General features: G+C 42.8%; 1 protein-coding gene across 8 annotated transcripts in view; it reads right to left on the bottom strand.

Annotated features, from left to right (window-relative positions):
- Positions 1-25,147, bottom strand: part of svild (supervillin d) — a 264,346-nt gene that overhangs the window by 107,285 nt on the left and 131,914 nt on the right. For 5 of the 8 annotated variants that reach the window (XM_039691113.2, XM_039691110.2, XM_039691111.2 and 2 more), the window contains exons 6-8: positions 20,335-20,476; positions 15,315-15,793; positions 14,434-14,569 (exon numbers count right to left, since the gene is read on the bottom strand). In XM_039691113.2, coding sequence (XP_039547047.2) covers positions 14,434-14,569; positions 15,315-15,793; positions 20,335-20,476 — 757 coding nt within the window. The remainder of the gene's footprint in view (positions 1-14,433; positions 14,570-15,314; positions 15,794-20,334; positions 20,477-25,147) is intronic. The other 3 variants (XM_039691117.2, XM_089121882.1, XM_089121881.1) reach the window with 1 other exon arrangement.

Below are 25,147 nucleotides of genomic sequence, written 5' to 3' on the forward strand. Positions count from 1 at the left end.
AAATGAACATTTGTATTTATTTATTTATTTATTTCAATAGTTTGTTACGATTTATGAGTGTATGATTTTTTGAGTGCTTATATATATATGTGTATTTATTAATGTATAATCTGAGAAAACATGTTTATGAGGAATGTATAAATAAAGGTGTGTTAAAGGTCTCTCTCTCTCTCTCTGCCACTCTTACTTTCACTTTAAAACTCATCTCCGTTTTTGTTCGTTATCTGTTGTATATCCCATGTAACCTTAGTAAATGTATACTTAGTCTGCCTTTATTAAATTCATTTATATTCATTGATTGAGTCATGTCTCTTACTCATATACCAGTCACTTAAGTGTACGATCTTAGCTACAAGCTTTAAAAGTATAAAAGTACTTTAACTAAAGTTAGCAGGCTATCTTTGTAAAACAGGAAGGTTATAATTCATGGCCAGAAATTCTCTTTCCTGTTTCTGAATAAAGTCGTTATTTTTGTTTGTTTTTGCGCACAAAAAGTATTCTCGTCGTTTGATAAAGTTAAAATTGAGCCCTTGTAGTCACTTGGACTATTTTAACGATGTCTTTGATGACTTTTCGATGCCAGCAAGTGTCATTCCCTCAAGAAGCCTATGGACTAGTATACAGGAGTTATCTTAATATCTTAATATCTTAATTTGTGTTCCGAAGATGAACGAAGGTCTTACGGGGTTGGAACAACATGAGGGTGAGTAAATACTGACAGAATTTTCATTTTTGGGTGAACTAACCCTTTAAGTAGCAATACTTTTACTTAAGTACAATTTGTCAGTACTCTTTCTACCACTGCTTAAGGGTGCCACGTGCGTTGGAGGCCTACGCTTTGGCAAAAGCGTCGTATATGACGCCTTGGGATGAGAACGGGCTCATTATTTTCAAGTTATCACTGTGAAGCTGCTTTGATACAATCTGTATTGTAAAAAGCGCTATATAAATAAAGGTTACTTGACTTGACTTTTTTTCCGAACTGTGGTTTATATTCTTGCGTCTCGGTCTGCATAATGTCGTGACTTTGTTGTTATATATTTTTTTACCTATCTAGCTGCCGCAGAACACATATCTTTCCAAGGAATAGTCTGAAATGGCTGGACATATAAAACAGAAAAATAGACCAAAATGGTTTATTCGAATTAGCTGACATAATGTGGATGGAATTTTAATTAGAGGGACCATCGCCTGTATGTCGATAAATTGCATGAGACCACAGAGTTTTTAAATATAGGGTTGAATTGACTGAGGTGCAATATGAAGCTGTTCATCAACTCAAATATATTTAACTGCTTTCAAATATCTTATTGACCTGGCTCACTTCACCTGGTTTAGTTAAGAATTCTAAGTTTTCCATTGTGAGGAAAAACAAAGAACCACATTTTAGATTACCTTAGACTTTACATACTAACTTTACATTTGGCGGCATCCAAGGCAACCATCAAAATATACGAGGACAGGAAATGAGGGAGAACATAGATTCGAACATTTTGCAAGCCAAATTCGAAACTTTTCACCCACACAAGCATCAGGCTCAAAGTGTGCACCAATAGCCAGGCCAATGCTCTGAAACACTTCAAATAAGTTGCATTAAATGACAATAACAATTTAATCAGATCCTCCAGAAAAAGAAAAAAAAAACAGCACTACAAGATAACAGAATAAAATTATCCGTCATCAGCCACTCTTGCAGACACTTCATAAATGAGCCCCATATAGGGAGAAACTGTGAGTTAGAGTCCCAGGCCCTCAGGACTGAACAGGATGGAGATTTAGTTATTAATCTGAAGGCTTGAAGGCCCACACTGCCTCCCCACAGCTTGAACATGTGGTCATCACAGGTGTTGCTTTCTATGTCAGAATGGTATAAAGGCTCTTGTAAATCCCCAAATTTACTGTTAAGAGCCATGTGGATAAATAATATCTAACTTGTTCCTGGTCCCTTTAGAAGGGATTTGACCATACACAAATGTGTACACACTTATGCGCATACAAATGTGCCAAAAGTCGTAAAGCTTTTAAGCAAATCATTTCAGAGGAATTCCTAATGTGATGGGGCAGGAGGAATAGGAATACTTGGCCCAAAGCCTCAATGGAAGACAGATTTTTTCCAAGGAACTCCAAGAAACCAAAGCCTAGTAACTGTATATCTAAAGAGAGATATTGGCAGTCTTAGAGATCTGCCAATTTAGTCTGGAACAATATTTCTCTTAGGGCTGGGTGATAAAACGATAACGATAATTATTACAATATAATTTTCCTTGATTAAACAATTACAAATCTGATAAATAATGATAAATTCATTGATAAATGCTAATTTTTATGCACCAAAAGTAGAAAAAAAAAAAACATTGCTACTCATTTGAATCACGTCACTGTCACGAACCAGAAGGACACAGACAGGTAAGTATAAATGGAGTTTATTGGAATGGGAAGTCAATGATCACAGACGGGTGAGTAGTTAAGATGCAGATAAATTCAATGGAGCGGACGCAGTCAGAAAGGGAGTCTCTTATCTCTTAGCAGGGATGAATGATCTGGAGAGCTGGCTGGATGGAACGGGAGAGCTGGCTGGAGTCGAGGAGATCAGGGAGGAACCGGGAACGGGAGCTGACTGGAGACGGACCGGAGAGAGAGGCTTCAATAGCGGATAAGTGATAGCGAGGTATACTCAGCAAATACGGAGTCTGTAGTCGAAATTAAGACGAGACCAGACGGTGAGGGACTGAGTGAAAGGGTCTTTTATGTTGCAGGTAATTGGGAATGGAAAGTGAAGACAGGTGATGAAGGCAGGTGAGGATGATTAGTAGTCCGGGGAACCAGAACGAGTGGGCGGGGTGATGGTGTCTGGTGCTGACGCCGATGGCTCCGTGACAGTCACAACAAGGACCATTTTTCAGGTTGGCTCTGTTTTAAACGGCGCAAGCTAAGCTTACTCTAACAGATGTGTTTACTCGCTGATTTTAATAAAACTCAAAAAGTCTGAATATTTAAATTTTACCATATAAAAATTAGGTTGTTAAATTTTTTACAGATGTTTCTGTTTTTTAATATAAATTTTTATCTGATTCGTAACTCAAGCTACTGTCACCATGCGCATTTCTAAGAGACAAAACAACATAAAATAAAATAACAACATTATAATTAATATTGCAGCGTGCATAAACTTTGCCAATGTCATTTTAATTATGAGCACTCATGAAATGTCCTCATAAACCACGTTTACATTGTAATACCAGTCAAAAACCCATGTCATCATAGAAATTTGTGTCCTCAAATCATATAAAGCACACACACACACACACACACACACACACACACACACACACACACACACACACACACACACACACACACACACACACTTATAAAGGATTAATACACTGCAAAAATAATATTTGTAAGCCTTTTTGCATTGTTTTATATCCATCCTTGAAACAAGATACATTTTATCAGATATTAACTTTTTCAGATGCATCTTGAATTTAACCATATTTTGTGAGAAGAACAAGTGAGAAACAATCTGCCAGAGCCACAAGACATGATTTTTTCCAGTGTCACAGCAGGAATAAAGATCATTGAGACATAAAGACAACACGATATCCATAATGCATCAAAAAGACCACAAAATACAAGCTTAATAACTCACCTGGGAATGGAACACTACAAACTATGCAGAGGCAAATAGGGAAAGCTGAGGTGACAGAGCAGGTGCCTGAGGGCAAGAAGGAATGACAGATGATAAAGACAGAAGTCAAAAGATAATTCTGAACATAGTTGGATGAATCTCGCAAAAGAAATATCTAGGCCTAGGTCCTAATTCACAGATAAAAATATAATATTGTGTACAATAATATAATATATATTTTCACATTTAAGTAATACGATATTTTTCCCATATTGCATTAGCCTATAATAGGGCTAATCAAATTTGTTGTTGCCCAATACCCTTACAGAAGTATACAATGCAATCATATCGATGACTCCAAGTGCAGTAAACAATTTCTGAGAAACACTATTCATATTTGAAATTAACACCCAGAGACACCCCTCTCGTCATTGCTCCACCCCCAAAATAATGAACATGCTTTGCGACATATGAAAACGGCTAACAGCTAGCGCATCAGACAGCTTGTGCAAGTATGGATAAATCAGCTGTGATTTAACAACAACAGCATATCTCGGTTCTGTGAAATACTCTCACCTAAAGAATTATTAGGAACAACCGGTTCAGTTTCTCATTAATGCAATTATCTAATCAACCAATCACATGGCAGTTGCTTTAATTCATTTAGGGGTGTGGTCCTGGTCAAGACAATCTCCTCAACTCCAAACTGAATGTCAGAATGGGAAAGAAAGGTGATTTAAGCAATTTTGAAGGTGGCATGGTTGGTGCCACGTTGGTGCCAGATGGGCCCGTCTGAGTACTTCACAATCTGCTCAGTTACTGGGATTTTCACGCACAACCATTTCTAGGCTTTACATTTCTAGAGATGTTAGAGGTCAGAGGAGAATGGACTGATTCAAGCTGATAGAAGAGCAACTTTGACTGAAATAACCACTCGTTACAACTGAGGAATGCAGCAAAGCATTTGTGAAGCCACAACACGCACAAACTTGAGGCGGATGGGCTACAACAGCAGAAGACCCCACCGGGTACCACTCAACCCCATTACAAATAGGAAAAAGAGGCTACAATTTGCAAGACCTCACCAAAATTGGACAGTTGAAGACTGGAAAAATATTGCCTGGTCTGATGAGTCTCGATTTCTATTGAGACATTCAGATGGTAGAGTCAGAATTTGGCGTAAACAGAATGAGAACATGGATCCATCATGCCTTGTTACCACTGTGCAGGCTGGTGGTGGTGGTGTAATGTGTGTGGGATGTTTTCTTGGCACACTTTAGGCACCTTAGTGCCAATTGGGCATCGTTTAAATGCCAGAGTCTACCTGAGCATTGTTTCTGACCATGTCCATCCCTTTATGGCCACCATGTACCCATCCTTTGATGGCTACTTCCAGCAGGATAATGCACCATGTCACAAAGCTCGAATAATTTCAAATTGGTTTCTTGAACATGACAATGAGTTCACGGTACTAAAATGGCCCCCATAGTCATCATATCTCAACCCAATAGAGCATCTTTGGGATGTGGTGGAAAGGGAGCTTCGTGGCCTGGATGTGCATCCCACAAATGTCCATCAACTGCAAGATGCTATCCTATCAATATGGACCAACATTTCTAAAGAATGCTTTCAGCGCCTTGTTGAATCAATGTAGAATTAAGGCAGTTCTGAAGGCGGAAGGGGGTCAAACACAGTAGTATGGTGTTCCTAATAATCCTTTATGTGAGTGTAGATAAATCAATGATATTTATGTATGGAGCATGCCTTCCTGCTCTCTAACGTCTCTCCAGAGCTGCAAAGCTTTTATTAATGCGAATCGTAGCTTTTGCCTGATAGTAATTATTTTTCCAATTTTATTCCTTTTCCTCTTTTGCAATATCTCAGCCATCTCTTTTCTAGTCTTTCAACAAATGTCTCACTTGCTCACTCTCTCTCCTCCCCTTTCATAAGCATATACTGTACGCCCCCATATTGCTGACTGGCTACTGGAATGTTATGGTGCTCGTCTGATCGGTTCGATCCACTGTTTTTTCTCTTATTTACACAGCCATAACTATGTTCATACAATATTTTTTTAGACCTCTAGCAAATACTCGCAAAATTGTTTGTAGGGTGTTCATTTCAATTTTCAACAGTGTTTTTCTTACTGCACCTTTAAAACTACTTTTATGAGTGAAATATGACATTTCATGATAGTTTTTGTGAGATTCACCTGTTATGAAGGTAAATCAGGGAACAGGAAAAAAAGAGGGAAAAAAATCAGAAAAGGCAATTGTGAAGGCTCCAGCTTCTCGAATCCAAACACATCTCAGAGAACTCAACATTCAAATACATGTTCCAGAGGTCCAGAGGAATAATTAGATATTGTGACTGGATGTCAGATTCATGACGGAAGAGGTGCAAAGCTAGGAGCCCCTCCAGGGGGATTGAACAGGAAAAAAGAAATTTAAAGAGTGTGAAAAAGAAAGAGACTATGCTGAGGTCATTGTTACAGTTCCTAAGCAGGTTTTTCCATAAAATTGAATTGCCATAAAAAGGTTTTCTTTCAACTCTGTTTCAGCTGAGATCATGCTTTTCAAACAGCCTCCAGTGAGCAATCACAAAGTGTGAGTCAGAACAAAAAAAAAAAAAGAAGAAAAGACAAAGAGAGAAACGTCTCGGTTACGTATGTAACCCTCGTTCCCTGAGTAGGGAACGGAGACGTTACGTCAGAAGTGACGGAGATTGGGGGTTTCGCATAGAAAGCCAATCCTCTTCGAGTATTTAAACACGAGCCAATGGCATGCAATGCCTTGGGGCTGCGGAAATTTGCATAGCGTACTCCGCCCTACTCCGTGAGTATAAAAGGAGGAAGTGAACGCAACCGCAGTATGTCTTCGCTGAGGAGCCAAGACTGAACTCGGCATCTACCCAGCGATACAGCAGAAGTGGCAGGGAGACGTAACGTCTCCGTTCCCTACTCAGGGAACGAGGGTTACATACGTAACCGAGACGTTCCCTTTCGTAGTCACTTCGAGTTACGTCAGAAGTGACGGAGATTGGGGGTCTGTGCCATCACGCCATCTTCAAGCTGTCTTCCAGTGCCCTGCGAAAGACTGAACCCCCGAGCCTTACCTCTTTTTTTTTTTTTTTTTTTGGGGGGATCCGACTTTGACACAGGATTACCAAGGTACACTGGGAAACATATCCCGAAGGGGACATGCTACCAGCTGCCCACCGAAGGGAGGACTTAAGAATACACATATGGCCACATAGGAACGCATATGGAACACTGGAGTACCAACCGCAGGTGGCTACTGATTTAAACTCCAGGGGTGGCAGATGGCTTGCCAAGGGAAGACACATGCTCAGAGAGGCTTACGGTGGATAATACACATGAGACGGTTACCATGGGGAACCGTGCGCATGGAGGCACCTAGCTAGCATCCAGAGCAACGCAGTGGTGCCCGCATCGTCGGTGCTGGAGGACTCAAGACTTCAATGGAAGAACTGAGGAAATATCGCACTTATCCAGTCCGGGGAGTGGAGTGGCGAGCAAGCGAAGACACCTGAGCGGATCCAGAACTGGCCGAAACGAGAACGTGAGAGGATACCGGCTCAATTCGCAGATTATAGAATCTGGCGAAGGTGTTGGGTGTCGCCCAGCCTGCAGCTCTGCAGATGTCTGTTAGCGAGGCGCCGTGCGCTAAAGCCCAAGAGGAGGCTACACTCCGAGTGGAATGGGCCGTCACACCAAGGGGGCACGGAAGGCCTTGCTGCTGGTAAGACAAAGCAATGGCATCCACTATCCAGTGGGACAGCCGTTGCTTTGAGAGAGCCCTTCCCTTCTGGCTCCCTCCATGACAGACAAAGAGCTGGTCTGAGGTCCTGAAACACTGCGTTCTGTCGACATAGGTGCGGAGAGCACGTACCGGACAGAGCAGTGCCAAGGCTGGGTCTGCCTCCTCCAGGGGCAGCGCTTGCAGGTTCACCACCTGGTCCCGGAAGGGAGTGGTGGGAACCTTGGGCACATATCCAGGCCGGGGTCTCAGGATCACGTGAGAGAAAGCCGGGCCGAACTCCAGGCACGCTTCGTCAACGGAGAATGCGTGCAGGTCCCCCACCCTCTTGATGGAGGCCAATGCAACCAGGAGTGCTGTCTTCATGGACAGAAACTTTAACTCTACCGATTGCAAAGGCTCAAAGGGATGCCTCTGCAGAGCACTTAAAACTACCGAGAGGTCCCAAGAGGGTACGAGGGGAGGACGAGGCGGATGCAGCCTCCTCGCTCCCCTCAGGAACCTGATGACCAGGTCGTGCTTCCCTAAGGACTTACCTTCCACTGCTTCATGAGAAGCGGCAATGGCCGCGACGTAAACCTTAAGGGTGGAGGGCGACAGCCTGCGCTCCAACCCTTCTTGCAGGAAGGAAAGCACGACACTGATCGAACATCTCCGGGGGTCTTCTCCGCGAGAAGAGCACCAATTGACGAAGAGGTTCCACTTCAACGCATAAAGGTGTCTCGTGGACGACGCTCTTGCGGAAGTGATGGTTGCCGCCACCGCAGGTGGCAGCGAACTCAAACCTGCCTCGTCCCGTCCAGGAGCCACACGTGCAGCCTCGGGACGAGGGTGCCACAGAGTGCCCCGTCTCTGAGAGAGTAGGTCTTGTCTCAGAGGAATAGGCCAAGGAGGTGCTGTCGCGAGGAGCATGAGATCGGAGAACCACGTCTTGGTGGGCCAGTAGGGGGCTACCAGCAAGACCTGCTCCTCGTCCTCCTTGATCTTGCACAACACCCGTGCAAGGAGGCTCACTGGGGGAAACGCATACTTGCGTGGGCCCCGTGGCCAGCTGTGCGCCAGCGCATCCGAGCCGAGAGTGCCGCGGGTCAGAGAATAAAACTGGGCGCAGTGGTTTATCTGTGCCTCCCCGAACTCGTCCCAAATCAGCTGGACCGACTGGGGATGGAGTCGCCATTCGCCGGAGAGGGGACGGACCCGGGACAGCTCGTCGGCTGCCCAGTTCCGGTCTCCAGGAATGTAAACTGCACGAAGGGACCTCAGGTGCTTCTGACTCCATAACAAGAGGTGGCGGGCGAGCTGCGACAACTGGCGTGAGCGTAGACCCCCCTGGTGGTTGATGTACGCTACTGCCGTAGTGTTGTCTGAGCGGACAAGCACATGCTGGCCCTTGAGCAACGCTCGGAAGCGGTGTAGGGCGAGCCGTACTGCCAACAGCTCGAGGCAATTGATGTGCATGAGGCGCTGGGCTCCTGTCCAGGAACCGGCGGCTGCATGCCCATTGCACATGGCACCCCAACCCGTGGTAGATGCATCCGTGGAGACGAGATGTCTGGAAACTCGCTGAATAGGGACACCTGTCCGTAAAAAGCTGAGGTTCGACCACGGGAAGAAGGTTCGCCGGCATGCCGGAGTCACTGGGACTCGGAGCGAGCCGCGATGCCATGCCCATCTCGGGACTCGATCGCGAAGCCACAGCTGAAGCGGTCTCATATGAAGCAAACCGAGCGGCGTTGCCGCGGCCGCGGATGCCATATGCCCCAGGAGCCTCTGAAAAAGTTTCAGTGGAACCGCACTCTTGCCCTCGAACTGGCGAAGGCAAGCCAGCAGTGAGTGCGCGCGCTCGTTCGTGAGCTGCGCGGACATGGCGACCGAGTCTATCTCCATGCCGAGAAAAGAGATCCTCTGCACGGGGCAAAGTTTGCTCTTTTCCCGGTTGACCCGAAGGCCCAAACGGGCTAGGTGCCGGAGCACCAAGTCTCTGTGTTCGCAAAGCTGAGCTCGAGAGTGTGCTAGTATCAGCCAGTCGTCGAGATAATTCAGGATGCAAACCCCGTGTTCGCGAAGGGACAGAGCTAACCCGAATGGGAGAACGGCGTACTGATATGCCTGGCCCTCGAAGGCAAACCGAAGAAACGGTCTGTGTCGAGGTAAGATGGACACATGGAAGTACGCGTCCTTCAGGTCGATCGCTGCAAACCAATCCTGATACCGAACACATTCGAAAATGCGTTTGGCCGTGAGCATTTTGAACGGTAGTCGATGGAGAGAACGGTTCAAAATGCGCAGGTCCAGGATCGGCCGTAACCCACCGGTCTTCTTGGGGACAATGAAGTAGGGGCTGTAAAACCCGGACTTCACCTCGGCTGGAGGGACCGTCTCGATTGCACCCTTCGCCAGCAGGGTCGCAATCTCCGCTCTCAGGACTGGGGCATTGCCACCGACTATCGTGGAGCGAACTCCCCTGAAGCGGGGAGGAGACCGTGCGAACTGAATCGCGTAGCCGAATCTGATCGTTCTGATGACCCAGCGGGATATCCCGGGAAGCGCTAGCCAGGCTTCCAGGAAATGAGCCAACGGGGTCATGCGAACCACAGACGTCCCCACGGAGGGGCAGCGGTGCGGGTCGACTGGCACACGTGCAGGAGTTGCCCCGCTCGGATGCGTCGAAGCCCGCTCCCCGACAGAAGGGACCAGGGAAAGCGGAGCGTTCCACGGGGGTCTGTTCTGCCGGGGGTCTGGCGACAGAGGGGGAAGGGATTGGTGTAGCCCGGGGACGACACACGCACCCTTCCGCGCCCTCAGAGACAGAGAGGAGTGTGTGGGCTGACGCACGGGGGCGTCGAGCGCACCCACTCCAGTCTGTGAGCTCAGTGAGGATGTCAAGTCTTTCTTTAACCAGTTCAGGGTGCTGCCCACCCGTGGGTGAGCAGCGGGGAGCTGAGAACAAAAGATTCTCCCCCGGCCCTCCACCGGGGGAAGGAGGGGGCCTGCTACCGCCTCCTGGGAAAGACTCGAGATCGTCACTGAGCGGCCCGTGTCAGGATCTTCGCTTGGCCTGGCGTTTAGCGGGGCGAGCGGCCTGAGGGGGCTGTGACGCCGGCCTGCGGCCTCCTCGACGCCGGGGCCCGGGTGAAGGCTGCTGCTGGGGCCGGGCGGGAGGGAGGGGAGCCGCAGGGGGGCGTCCTCGGCGGCGAGCAGAGGGAGGCACCTGCGCCGATGACTGGGTGGAGGCAGCAGCTGGTCGCCGGGGCAGGATGTGTTTAATGGCCTCCGTCTGCTTCTGGGCGGTGGAGAACTGCTGGGCGAAGTCCTCGACCGCACCGCCGAAAAGGCCAACCTGGGAGAGCGGAGCGTCGAGCAGACGAGTCCGCTCAGCGCTCCGCGTGTCTGCCAGGTTGAGCCAGAGATGGCGCTCCTGAACCACCGAAGTGGCCATCACCTGACCGACGGCGCGAGCGGCCACTTTCGTTGCCCGGAGAGCAAGGTCAGTGGCGGACCGCAAATCTTTAAATGCCGTCGAGTCAGTCCCGCCCTCGTGCATGTCTCTGAGCATCTTCGCTTGGAAGACCTGCAAAGTGCTCATGGCATGCAAAGCGGAAGCCGCCTGTCCCGCCGCTCTATAGGCTCGCGCCGCCATAGCAGACGAGAACCCACAGGCTTTGGATGGGTGCTTAGGAGGACCACGGGTGGAGGCGCTCTGTGGACACAGCTGCATCGCAACAGAGCGCTCCACCGGGGGCATCCCAGTGTACCCACGGGCGGCCCCACCGTCGAGGGGGGGAAAGGCGGGGGAGAGATCGCGCTCTCGAGTGGACAAAGGAGCCCCCCAAGAGCGCGATAACTCCGCATGCAGCTCGGGGAAAAAAGGTATTGGAGTTGGCCGTGGCCTTGCGGCGGCAGCTTTGTCCAGATACCAATTATCCATCCGCGAGAGATCGGGGCAGGATGGAGGTTTCCATTCTAGCCCGATACTCCCAGCGGCTCGAGACAGCATGGCCGTCAGCTCGGGATCTGACACGGGCAACGCTGGCACTCCCGAAGGGGGCAACGCAGCCGCATCTTCCTCTCCCGAGGACTCAAGCCCGCCTAGTGATGCTGTGATAGACATCACATCATCATCTGGAGCGCTGCTCGAAGCAGCCGGTGCCGCCGAAGAGACAACCGACCGAGTCGCGCTAGCGCTCGCTGGCTCACGCACTGAGGCGGGAGGTGTGGCCCGAGGAATCGTCGGGGCTTTATCCCACACCGTCACCGTTAGATCGCCGGGTCCCCGGGTCGACGGGCCCCCTTCCGTGAAGGAAGCCGATCGAGTAGGGGGGACCGGGGCTCTCACTCTAGTGAGATCATTGAGCCTCGACCTCAGTGTGGAGATGGTCATGCTCCCACAGAAGGAACATGAGTCATCCACGAACGCTGCTGCTGCCTGCTGAATGCCCAGGCATACAAAGCAGCGTTCGTGACCATCAGATGATGACAGAAATCTACCACATCCAGAAGGGCACGGGCGAACCATCTTTAAAAAGACGTGCCGCGTGCAGCTCTTTCACTTTCACTTTTATGAGAAAGGAGAAATTCACTCTTTCAGCGCTGAAGCTACCAGGGAGAAGTGCAAAGTCTGGCAGACCACTGCTCAGATCGCAGGCAATGCAAAATCTCGCTGGGTACCGCCGTCACACCAACACTGAAGAGGACGCTCGTTCTCGAAGAGTCTTGAATCAGCTTTTAGGAGTGAAGAGGTTCTCTTGGCTCCAAAGCAAAAACATACTGCGGTTGCGTTCACTTCCTCCTTTTATACTCACGGAGTAGGGCGGAGTACGCTATGCAAATTTCCGCAGCCCCAAGGCATTGCATGCCATTGGCTCGTGTTTAAATACTCGAAGAGGATTGGCTTTCTATGCGAAACCCCCAATCTCCGTCACTTCTGACGTAACTCGAAGTGACTACGAAAGGGAACTGACTTATACTTGGGATGATGAGATCTCTGGACTTCAGAAAGATTTTCTCTGTAATTACATTTATCTGAAAAGAAGCAACATGATAATCCTTAGGAGGTGATCCTCATCATTTGCTGAAATATCTGACAAAGCGAGTAAATTATTTAGTCATATAGACTGTGTCCAGCAATGCTCAGTGGGAGACTGCAGCTTTTGACACTGAGCTCATTTCATGTAAAAGGAATTATTGGTAAAATCTTTAAGGCAGCACAAATAAAGCTGGACCAAATTAGGATGTCTGCTTCCAAGTTTGCTATAAGCCAGAGTTATCATGGTCAGTGTCTTAGAGTGACCTTACTAACCAGAAGCATCTGTAAGTGGGTGCATTTAACGGTAATGTGCACCATGACAACAGAATTGCATTCTTTTCATTTCTTTTTTTTCAGAGACAAAAGGAGGGGCAACATTGCTCTTTTTTCTTTTTTCTTTTGCACAGATCTGTAGCAGGTCTTAACTGTATAACAACGAATTTTCAATCTGTATGTTGTCGGATCTCAGATCTACATTCTATGGTCAAACCATTATTAGGTAAATCATTTTTACAAGCTTTTAATTTAGCTATGACTGTCATATAACAGTAATATAGCCAGAATATGCCCAATATAAACCTCATAAATGGATAAGGTACAGTCAGCATCTCTAAATAAACCCTGATAGAATGTTCAGGACTTGGAGAGGACTAGACAACTCATGAAAGGGGTTTACTTTTACAGTATTCACAGACTGTGTTATTACCAAACTAACCTGCCAAAATAAGTAAATAAATTGATATCAAATATTGATTGAAATTGATGTTGAAATTATTTGATCAAGTGAGAAGAAAGAGTCAACTGAATGCTATAAAAAATGGACCAGCAAATATCACAGATTAGCAGTCATTTGACAGTCAAACATAGCCATTTGTGTCTATTTTATACAACCGAGTAATAAGAACAAGTCAGGTTAGTCTCAGCCTTTCTGAAAAAGAGATCAGATCTGGAATAGGAAAAAGTCAGATTAGTCTTAACATTCCTGAAAAAGATATCAGATCTGCTCAGATTTTCAGTCAGACAGCTAGTTCCACAGAGACCGTGTGAGACCCAACCCAAAGGACTATCCATTGTGGATGGAAAAAAAAGAATATCCACTGAAATTTGGGATAAAGTATGTCTTTCCACCATTTTGATTAATGGGAGCAGGGTGAGATTGGAAAGATTGAATTAAAAATGTTATTTTCAAGATGGGACTGATGTTGTTCCACACTCATGTTGTTCCAAACCTATAAGTGGTTTTGTTTTCAGTGAAACACAAAAGGAGAAACTTGTACAAAAGAAGAATCTTTATGCAGCTCTCCCAATACAATAAGACTTTGAAGGAAAAAAAAATACACATCCAAAAATCTAAATAAAAGTAGTCTATGATGTGTGCCACTTGGGAGAGGGCCTGTGTGTGCACAGGTGATCAATGGAAGCTGGCACAATTTTATCATAAACATGTCTTAAATATCAGATTGTTTTATTCCAAAACTAAATGCAAATAGCAATTGTTATTGCCATTATATTCAATTAAATTATTTTTGCATGAACAATACCTTTTAAAGCAAGAAACACTTCTCCATATTAATGTGTGGGTTTATACCGAGAATGCATGTAACTCTAGAGACTGGTGCATATAAAATTTCAGGAATTGGTAAAACTGAGTGGAAATCCTCCAGCTGTGCTCACACTCCTTTCTCAGCAGGACAGCAAAGCTAAGGAACTTGCTGACTCAGCACTGGAAACAAACTCTTCCTGCCCCACCCCTCTCAGTGGATTCACCATCCCACAAACAGCTCCTCATTAGGAGACCTTCATCTGCAGTCTATTGTTTTATGCTGTCTCCACCCTGTAGCCAACCAACACGGACACTTCATGATCCCCAAACTGTACACAACAAAAGTGTTGTGTACTGTGGAAAGTTGTATACGAGTTTTAGGTTAATTCAGCCCAGTTCTCTCTGCTACAGACAGAAAAAAAAGTGGCTGCTGTTTTAAAAAGTGTGTGGGTACCTTCTTCTTCCAGGCATTTTCACTCTCCTGCAGCTGGGAGTAACGGTCAGCCAGGGAAGCCTGGACCACATCGGTTTGCTTATTCTTCTTAAGCTTGTCCCGACAATCGTCTTCACCGCTCTTAAACTCTGCCAGCCTGCCAAATGTAGAGGGTACTTATTATATAGAAAGTGAACTTTCCACTTAGGCAGCTTCTGTGTTTAGACTGTGTCAGCTGTATAAAAAACATCCCATTAATAGACTTTCGTGGGACTTTCATTTGGAATTTTTATTCAAAGCTGGGTAAAATGTAAAAACTGATAGAAAAAAAAGTTAGAAGTGCACATCGTTCCTTGGGGCACATGCATTAGATGTAGGTTGAAGCCCTGTAGTCTAAAAATCTATTTAACAGATATTTGTAACTTTTCTATCTGTAAAATCTTCGTAACAATATATTTTTTTTATGCATAGCACTTTAAACTATTCAAACAAACATGAAAATGAAAGATTTTTTTTTTTTATTAAATAAGTGAAATTGCAACCACAAAACAGCAGTGAATAAATATAATGAAATATATTTCAATCATAACAGTTTTGTTAAAGGATAAGTTCGGTATTTTACATTTAAAGTCCTGTTTTAAGATTGTTTCTGATGAACTAGAACGGTTAAGTTTGAAGCTTGGACACATGCTGCTGGCCTGAGAATTTTTCAATCTTATTTTATTGAACTTGTGCATCTGGCAGATTCTTTTATGCAAAGCAACTTCCGTTGCTTACATTAATGCAACAGTTCATGCATTCCCTGAGAATCGAACCAATGACTGTTGCGTTGATAGAGCCATGCTCTACTGTTTGAGTTACATGAATGGTTTTAAGCATTAAAACTACCTTTCACATCATACCTCTCTTTGAGGGAGGAGCTCATGCTCCCGTCGAGGCTGCCGTCTAGCTCCTCCTCTTCTTCAGATTGGGAGAAAGACGGGGTTTTGTCCACAGAATCTGGGGAAGGAGTGCAGGAGCTCTCACTCAAGCTGCTTTCCTCTCTCTGCAGCATCTTCTTATCTCCATCCTCCTCTTCCTCCTTGTCATCCTTAACCTCTTCATCCTTGGCCTTCTTTCCATCAAGAACAGTCAGCTCCTTAAAGGTTTTGATGGCAGGAGTTGTGATACACTCCAGCTCGACGTGTTCGGAGTCCAGACTGGTTGAGCGGCTCTTCTTCAGGATGCCTTTTATGTTGTGCTGGCCTGAGTCCTGTCTCTGTAGGACTGGCATGGCAGCTTTTGGCTCTTCATCCACCTTAAGGGCTCCAGAAGAAACAATCAGTTCTTCTGTTCCCACAGAACACTGCCTCTCTCTCACTTTCGGCTCATTCTGTTTAGCCTAGAAGACACAATGTAAAAAAAAAAAGAGGGGATCATATTTGAATACCTTTGTGCAAATGTTGATAGGTGTTTTGTTGTAGATCCTTTTTGTTTCTTAAACTGATGATTTTTTTTTGTCTCACGGCTAGTGCGTATGAGCGTTAAAATAGAAATGTTTCCTATTAAACAGCATTAGGGCCCTGTCATACACCCGGCATTATGCGGCATCAGGCGAAACGCGAGTGTTTTTTGCAAGTTTTAGCCCGACACAGTTATTTTCACATCCTGCGCCACGTTGTTTAAAGGTGCCATATGTAATAATTGAGGTAAATATATCCAAAAAAAATAGCTACACGCATCAAAAGAATGAGAAGAAATAAGTGCAATGATGTAATTAAAAAACTGACAAGTTATTGTGCTGCCGAGATATAAACCTAAATTAGCATGCTAAATTACTAGCCCCGGCAGGTGTTGTAATACCAGTTTCGGCCATGGGAGGCGGTATGCGGGCGGGCAACATTACCACCAGCCAAACTGCAATAGACGAGTAACTCGCGCGGCGTGTGTGTACTTGAACCTGATGTCAGTCGTGTAGAAATACAGCCCACTACTACATTTCAGTTCAAGGAAGAGTTCAAAAAATGATTGGTCGACATTATGCATGAGGAATACATTTTGGTAAGTTGTAGCATACTGTATGTTTCAACAGTGTTCGTGTTCTTTTTCCATTAGCTAGTAGAGATGATCGGTTCACGTGCGCTAGGGACCTGTCGTGTAACAGTTACAAGCGCCAAAACGGTATTTGTTGTTTGAATTGCGTAATAAAATTGACATAATCTAAGAGCTTAACTAACCTGCTTGCTAAGTGTTAATTGCATGTGTCTCACGGTGAATTCGTGAGAGTTGGCAGCTCTGAATGGCGCTAGGTTGATCAACATCAGCGAATGCTGTCTGTCAAATTAATTCAAACTAACAATAAAAGTGTAATATGAACAAAACGAATAACGTAAACTTAAAATAATAGCCCGCAGGCTTTTATTTTCCCATATCGTCGAAATGCACCAGCTTGTTTTTGAGACAATGAGATGGTCTTCATCATTTAGTGTTGAGATGTTGTTCATTGAGTCTCTGATCTCTAAAAATCTCCAAATGCTCCACGTGAAACTGCGGTCTTCCGACCTTTTACTATCGTGTCAAATGATTTGAATGATATGCGGAGAAAGAGAGCAAAACAGCGCTCGCTTGTGTTGTTTGAAGACATGAGAGTGCGCGCGGCCGCGGCACAACACATTTTCTGGAGGTATACTCCCCTCATCTGTTATGGAATATTTTTTGATTTTTAGTTCCAGATGGCACCTTTAAACAGCATATGCACTTCCACACATTTGTGCGCCCATGGGCGTGCTGGTCTGAAATCTGAGGTGTGTTCACCTGAATTAATCAATGTGTCCAATAATGGCAGACAGGAAACAAGAAGCTGGCTGAAATTCAGGAAGTAGTGAAGCTGTGCATAAAGCCAATTAGCTTTTAAAGGGAATGGGAGATAAGACTCTGATTGGTTTATTGCACGTTACACCCAAAACACATTAAGATAATAGGGACAACCCTTTTAAACCATGCGCTGGGCAAGCCGACCAGTTTTTCCCGTCATTAAACTAGCAAAAGTGGATTCGGACACGTCCTAAGACAGTCAGTGGTGTAGTCTACGTGATACGCAGGTATACGCCGTATACCCACTAGAAAATGTCAAGGATTTGCGTATGCCCACTAGGAAATGTCAAAGATCTCCGTATGCCCACTTTAAAAAGCGTGAGGATTCGTAACAACATCGTTTTGTGAAATACATTTCCTACGACATCAGCCCCCCTAAACGTTGGCGACAGAATTCCGTGTTCCCTAAGTAAGTTCTGTTATCAGATTCAGCGCGCGAGCAGAGAGCACGTCAAAAACAGAGGACAGAGTGTGTGTAGTGTGTGTGTGTGTGTGTGTGTGTGTGTGTGTGTGTGTGTGTGTGTGTGTGTGTTCGTGTTCATCTGAGCCTCATTGGTCTGTCACTGCTCGTCAATGTCAGAATATTTGAGATGACAAATCAAATCAAAGTAGGCGGGCTTTATATAGACGCTGAGCGCGAAATTTCAGCAGAGCAACTCGACGCTTCAGTTTACGGGCAAGTGCGAGATAAGATGTAAGTGCATGGCTAAACTTCATATTTTACATTTTTTTAGGTCATAAATGTTAAACGAATGACAAAAAATAACCAGGCAAACTAATATAGTTTTGTCTAATTTTGCCATTTTGAACTGAAATAAATAGGCCTGTAACGTGACTCATGCAATTTAATAGTTTACTGTCATTGCGAGGGGACAAGAAACATTAACAAAGACCTTTTCATCATTTTAGCCACAAGAGTAATAACGAATGTGTACATATTGAGAATATAATAAAAATTGTAGCCTTTAGTACATTAAAAAAGCTCAGCGAGGAAGAGAATCTACTGCCCACTGACATGGTTTTAAAGCTATTTCTTATTCTTTTTTTGGTCTTCAAACGTCTTGAAATGCACATCAGAGAAATTAAAAAAAATTTGAAGCCCCAACCTCAAATTTAGGACCTCTGTGATTATAAAGCCCTGTCTATGGCCCTGTAAGATCAATAATGAATGTGTAGCCTATATGTTTTGAATGCATTTAATAAACTTAATTACCTAGCTTTAGTAGCTTTCAGTGAATAAACGTGTCAGAGAAAAATTATTCATAGGGAAAATCCACCTATCAGTTGACCCCATGTTTACTGTCTTCATTGACTGATAAAAATGAAAAGCCTATATCAGTCAAAGCTCATCTTTAGGAGGGGAAGAAACAGGGCAAGATAAAAACAAAGAGAAAAAGAGGGTGATGCTGATGAGGAGAGATAAATAATCAGCTGCCCAGTGCCCACTGACATGGTTTTAAAGCTGTTATCTATTTTTTTTTTTTTTTGGCCTTCAAAACATCCTAAAATGCACATATGTAGATCAGAGAAATAAAAATTTTCTCAGGGAAACCCTGAATCCCCATAACTAACCCACCTCACATTTGGGACAACAGTGATTATAAAACCCTGCCTTTGCATGTAATGAAACTGGTTAATAGTGAGCATTAGATCCTAAACTAAAGTGTTACCTTTTTTTTAGAACAAATCCTAAGTAATGATCAAAATCCTATGACGCCCCTGCTTCATGCAACCTGTCAAAATCAACGTTTTGTATCACTTGAAGAAAATATTAAAAAAAATATATTACTATTGCACAGTAGAGTATAGGCCTATTTCAAGTAGGCCTAATAATACTAATAATAGTTTATTAAAACACATTGAAGCTCAAATTTACAACAGTTTATAGAGATAAATAAAGTAACTCGATAGAATTATGAAAGAAATTGCATAATAAAATGTAATTTTAAAAATAATAATCAAATCTATTAAAACAGAATTCTAAAGGAATATCACACAAGTTTTTAAAATTTTTCGCAAATGGGTGGCGGTGGTAGCGGGGGGGGGGGGGGGGGGGGGGTACGCTGGTATATCACAGTATACTCACTACAAAAAAGTAGACTACACCACTGAAGACAGTGTATTTGCGCCGTGCGTTTTTGACCATGTGCTTAGATCATTAAAATAGGGCCCTTAGAGTTAAGTTCAAGTAATTTTCATGAAATAGTAATTTTTTCATACAACTAAGTTGTAACTTTGATGCAATGATTTGTTTGCGCCAACTCAAAAATGTTCAGTAAAGTTTGTGAAGAATGTTTTTTCTTATGTTTTAAAACATATATTTGGCTATGAAGAGAGACAATCACAGCTTATGTAAGAAATAAAAGGAAATAAAAGGAATAATGAAACACAACACTGTCTGTGGTTCTCATTTTGGGCTAAAACAAGCACTGACCCTTCCATTCTTCCTCAAAACAGGCACCCAGACTCTCTTTCTCTACCAAAAGGAGAAAGAAAGGTATATAAAGAGGGGCAAAAGAAAAACAGTGAGAGTGAATGAGTGAAAAACAGGGAGGAACACAGAAACACAGTGACCCAGAGAGAGAGAGAGAGAGAGAGAGAGAGAGAGAGAGAACAACAGGAGGGTTGATGTCTGGAGCCACTGCTGATCACATGTGTACAATACATGAAGATGTGGAGCGGTCATAGAAGCACATAGCTGTTGTAATTGTAATTATTACTCAAACAAATCAAGAGAAAAATCAACTTATATGCAGGGTTTATGTGGGATTATGCGAGCAGAGTTCACACATAAACATGGTTGCTAGGTTGGGAAGATTGGTCAGAAAATGTATCCACTTGATAGAAAAGCTCTGATCAGATGATTTAAAATGTAATTAATAGTGCAGCCCTAATTTTAAGGAATCTGCTGATGCTTTACTATGATAGCAAATAACAAAAACACACAAGGCTGATTAACAAAGCTCTTCTAAAACAAATTGAAACCGAACCAATTTTTATTTTTATTTTTTACTAATCATTTAAAAATAAATCATCATCTTTTCAACTTCAACTCTCATGACTGCTTACCATTTCTTCCCTCACATTCTCATTTTCCTTGTTTCTCGAATCCTGCTCTCCTGCAGTGAAAACCTGAAAGTGGGAGACCTCATCCTGTCTGAAATGTATTTTTTCTCCAGAACTTTTCACACCCTCATCTGAGGAGGAATGGCTGCAGAGAGAAGATATATTTGGTAGGGATCTCATTTCATAATCAAATTTATTATTGTATAGATAATTGTATTTTTTATTTATTCAAAAAGCTGAGAATGTGTGATTAGTGGAGATTAGTGGATGCTATGTGTCAAATAAATAAATGAAAACAGATGCTCCGACATATAATGTATGAGGAATCATGCTGCTTTCCATATAGTTAATCATTGTGACTGTGTGTACACATTTTAAGGGGTGAGTCATAGAGATGTCTGCCGCCGAACACAAAGCAAAAGAGCATTCAGTCCAAATTCCACAGATTCAACACTCAACTCAAACACATACTGTACACAAACAGAAAATATAATCTACACTATTAGCTCACACTAGCTAACAAGAAAACACACAACTAATATTGATAACACGCACACCTAAAACCACACCCATGCAATCAAGCTAAGGTTTTACAACAGGTAGTTTATCCTTAAATAAATATACACACACATACACATATACATATATACACATACACATAAACACAGACACACACACACACACACACACACACACACACACACACACACACACACACACATACATACATCCATACATACATATATACACATAAACACACACATATTTACATATATATGTATATATGTATGTATGTGTGTAAATTAAAATTTGATTTGCTGGTCAGATTTAAGGTTGCATTGTACATGTGCATGCATTTACAGTGTACATGTTGCATGTATACTTTCTAGCAGAATTAGTCCTGGCAGCAGATAAAGTACTAATAGTTGGTGACTTTAATATACATGTAGATAAAGAAAAAAAAAATGCATTGGGATTGGCATTTAAAGACATGTATAAAGAACTGTATATTATGTATACACTGTATAAAGAAATGAATGGCCATCATATGAATAAATTGCATTTTAAAATGTATTACAATAAATATAAGGTAATAATATTTCAAAACGTTAACGTCTTTTTTTTTATTTTTGATCAAATAAATGCAGACTTGATGAGCGTCTGTGGGGCTAGTTTTTGCGGTGTGTTCAACATGTGACAGCAGCAACATTTTTATTAATAGCGCTTTTCACAAAATAGGTTTAAACCAGCTTTACAGAAAATGCATGTGTCTACATTACAGTTTATAGTTGAATTGGCGTCAGGGCCATCAGTTAGAAAGATCGCTCTAATTGGCTATTCAATTTTGCAAATGAGAATAAAATGTGCATGAGAAAAAAAGCTAAAGTGATGAAATCAAGTCAAGTCATGACGGCACAGACAGAAGGCTGTTTTAATTTTCGACATCTTAGCTGAGCATTGCAGTACACTAATATTTTTATTTAATGTGAGCAGCCTGAAATGAAGAAAATGATCAGCAGGATTAATACTTACAATATTAAGCCAGCGCTGCTTTGTTTACGGTTTGCATGTCTGCAGTGCTAGTTTCGGTTTCACTTTTTGCATGGTGAATATTATATAGACTATTGAGAATGAGGAGTTGATGTCATTTTACCGAGCCCCTCTCCTTTCAGCCATGTTGGTAGGATTCCCACGACAAAACAGTTTTGATTACGTGTGTTTTTAGCTCTGTAGTAGAGGAGTTTCTCGCAATACCGCACTGTTTTACCATGCCTGGAAGTAACTGCTGCGTTAAAAACTCCTCCAGTAACTCACACGATACATATGGAAAACATGATAGGAACAATGGAATTAAGTTTTTGGGGTTACTGAAATTGACAGCAGGGAGAGTCTGATCTGACGAGGAGACGCCGGATTGCAGGGGTTTGCTGATGCCTTTACGAACATATGCAAAAGTGTTGTTTGAGTGCCTTGTTCATTACTTTTTTATTTCATTGAAATAAATATTTGAAACAACTTGATATGGCTTAACAATATTTATTGAGAACTGAAATATATAGGCTATTTGGATAACATAAGTTTCATGGACAACATAAGTAATAATAATAAAATAATAATAATACTGTTATTAGTGCAAAAGAACAAATATATTGATGCTGCTTCTCAAAATACAGCTGTTTTGCACTTTGTGTGAGTTTGTTCCTGTAAGGTCCCTTTTCTTTCGCCTTATCTTTTAGCATTTCTTTACTTTCTTCCTTTTTTTCTCGTATTCTTAGATCCGTCTCTGTCCTGTCAAAATAATAAATGCGCGAAAATTAAAGAGCTCTGGAATGTTTAGTCGCGTCTATGGGTTCTAAAGGCGTTGCCCCTGGTAACCGATAGCGTCTCCTACCATCATAGCCGACCGGCTCAGACCCCGCCCAAAGAGGCACGTGACTCCTCATTCTCAATTGGTAGGCTACCTGATATGAAAGATTTTATGATATATAATATGATACTATTTTTGATGCAAAGCACACATCGGCAAATTTAACATTAACAGTATTAACGATAAATTTGTAATTTAATTTAATTTAATTGTTAATTTAATTTTCATGAAATTGTACCCCTTATATATTTAAATAACTGACCGACTGTGCGTCAATCACTGCGGAAAACGTTTATGGCAAAAATACACGGTTGTAAAAACATGTTATTTTTTTTAACATGGTCTTTGATTGAGATAAATAATTTGAGTTTGAGACCACTAGTCGGGAAGCCAAAGTCTCAAAAGGTCTATAAAATGGGTTGAACCTGACATGGTCTGCCATACTTTTTATTTGTGTTTTTTTCTGTTACCTTTGACCCTAAGAACAAATAATTAGAGGGTCTGCTCTGCCGGAAATATCGCGGAAAAAAATTGTGGCCATTTTAGTGTACGCACCCTTTATTTTTTATCAGAAAAATGTGAAAAATTATTTGTTTCATCAAATCCTCAGTGGGTTGTGTAGGTTCTCAATAAATGCATTCCAAATACACAGAACACATGTGCAGTGGCGGTTCTACTTTGAATTACACCCAGGGCGAGACCCCCTTCGAGCGCCCCCCCCCCCCCCCAAAAAAAAAAAAAAAAAAAAACCTTTGCTTATTGTAGGCTACTGTAAAAAGTCATAATTAAAGTTGATTTTAGTTGATCATTTTGAAAAGTATTAGATAATATGGTGACCAAAATCTTGTTCAAAAAGCCTAATACACAGTGAAATCAATTCACCAAGTTAATAACATTAAAGATTTCTTTTAAAGGAGTGTCTTTCATCTTACCTACCAAACTTAAAAAAAAAAGGTTAACACAAAAAAAGGTTTTATATAAAGATAAACCTCATATTTCAGCATTTAAATCATCTCTATAAAAAGAATGAGTCAATAAAGATACATTACTGACATTTATAATGCACAGTAGCTTATATTTTATTATTAATAGTAAAATTCGTACCGATTTTCCCATGGCTGTCGTTGCTATAGAACCATGCACTCATTACACTGCGCTCTCCACAACGACAAAGGAGTTTTAGCTTATGTATTTCCACCACAGAAAAACGCTTGCTGTAGCTTTGCTAAAAGATTTATTTACGGAGAAGAGAAAAAAACACCCAAGTGTTTGGGTGCACGTGCACTCCCATACTGAAAAGTTTATGAGCGCGCTTCCCGTGAGCGCATAATGAGCGCGCTTCCCGTGCGCCTATTTGAAACATAGAGGATTTGAAATAACGACCTCGAGCGCGCAAAAGACGCGATACGTGAACTAATCAGGAGATCCCCTTGACATCGCTTTTGCGCACGGCACCTTCTCAGGAAGCAGGGCGCCATTGCCAATAATTGAATCGAAATGATATAAAAATAGAAAAACTTCGCGGCACAGAGTATTTTTTTAACTGCTCGTGCCGCCCCCCATGTGACATGAAGAAATGCCGCCCCAGGCGACTGCCCGGTTCGCCCGTGCCTAGAACCGCTACGGGCGGACAACATCCACGGACAACATCCACTGAAAAAATAATTCTTAAAACACATTTCTACATGATTTCGCATCAATCTAATGCAAAAAACAGTTGTTGTTGTAAAATTTTTATTTATTTTTCTTTAAAGAGCAATATAAACAGATATGTACAGGCCACAGAAAAAGAATAGAGATACATGTACATACACATATAGAATATCTATACACAGACACATGCACGCACACATCAAACATTTGCGTACATACCTATACATAAACATATATAATGAAGCATATAGTTAACAAAATTTAAAAATAAAACAAATTATTTAAAAAAAAAAAACAAAAAAAAACATAATTCAACTACCCCCTCCCTCCCGGATCCAGATCTCCAAATTGCAGTTACAAATTAAATCTGAAGCCCAAGAAGAGTAGTCAGCAATGAATGCCAAGCCTCTATTGCTGACTCTTTTGCACCATGGACTCTGGCAATAGACAACTCCAAATAAACAATATCCATATAAGTTAAAACCCAAGCTCGAAAAGTGAGTAAATGTGGAGGTTTCCAACGTGTGGCAATTAATTTTTTTGCCGCCGTAAGTCCAGCCAGCAAATCTCTTCTCTTGCCCAGTGTCAAACCCAACCCTGAAAAATCATTCAAAATAAGAGTAGCAGGTGTACAGGGCAAATTTATCTTAAAGGTGCCATCTGGAACTAAAAATCAAAAAATATTCCATATTCCATAACAGATGGGGGCAGTATACCTCCAGAAAATGTGTTGTGCCGCTGCCGCACGCACTCACGTCTTCAAACAACACAAACGAGCGCTGTTTTGCTCTCTTT

Source organism: Pimephales promelas, chromosome 17 (genome assembly GCF_988280905.1).
Source record: "Pimephales promelas chromosome 17, fPimPro1.hap1.1, whole genome shotgun sequence".
Lineage (NCBI taxonomy): Eukaryota > Metazoa > Chordata > Actinopteri > Cypriniformes > Leuciscidae > Pimephales > Pimephales promelas.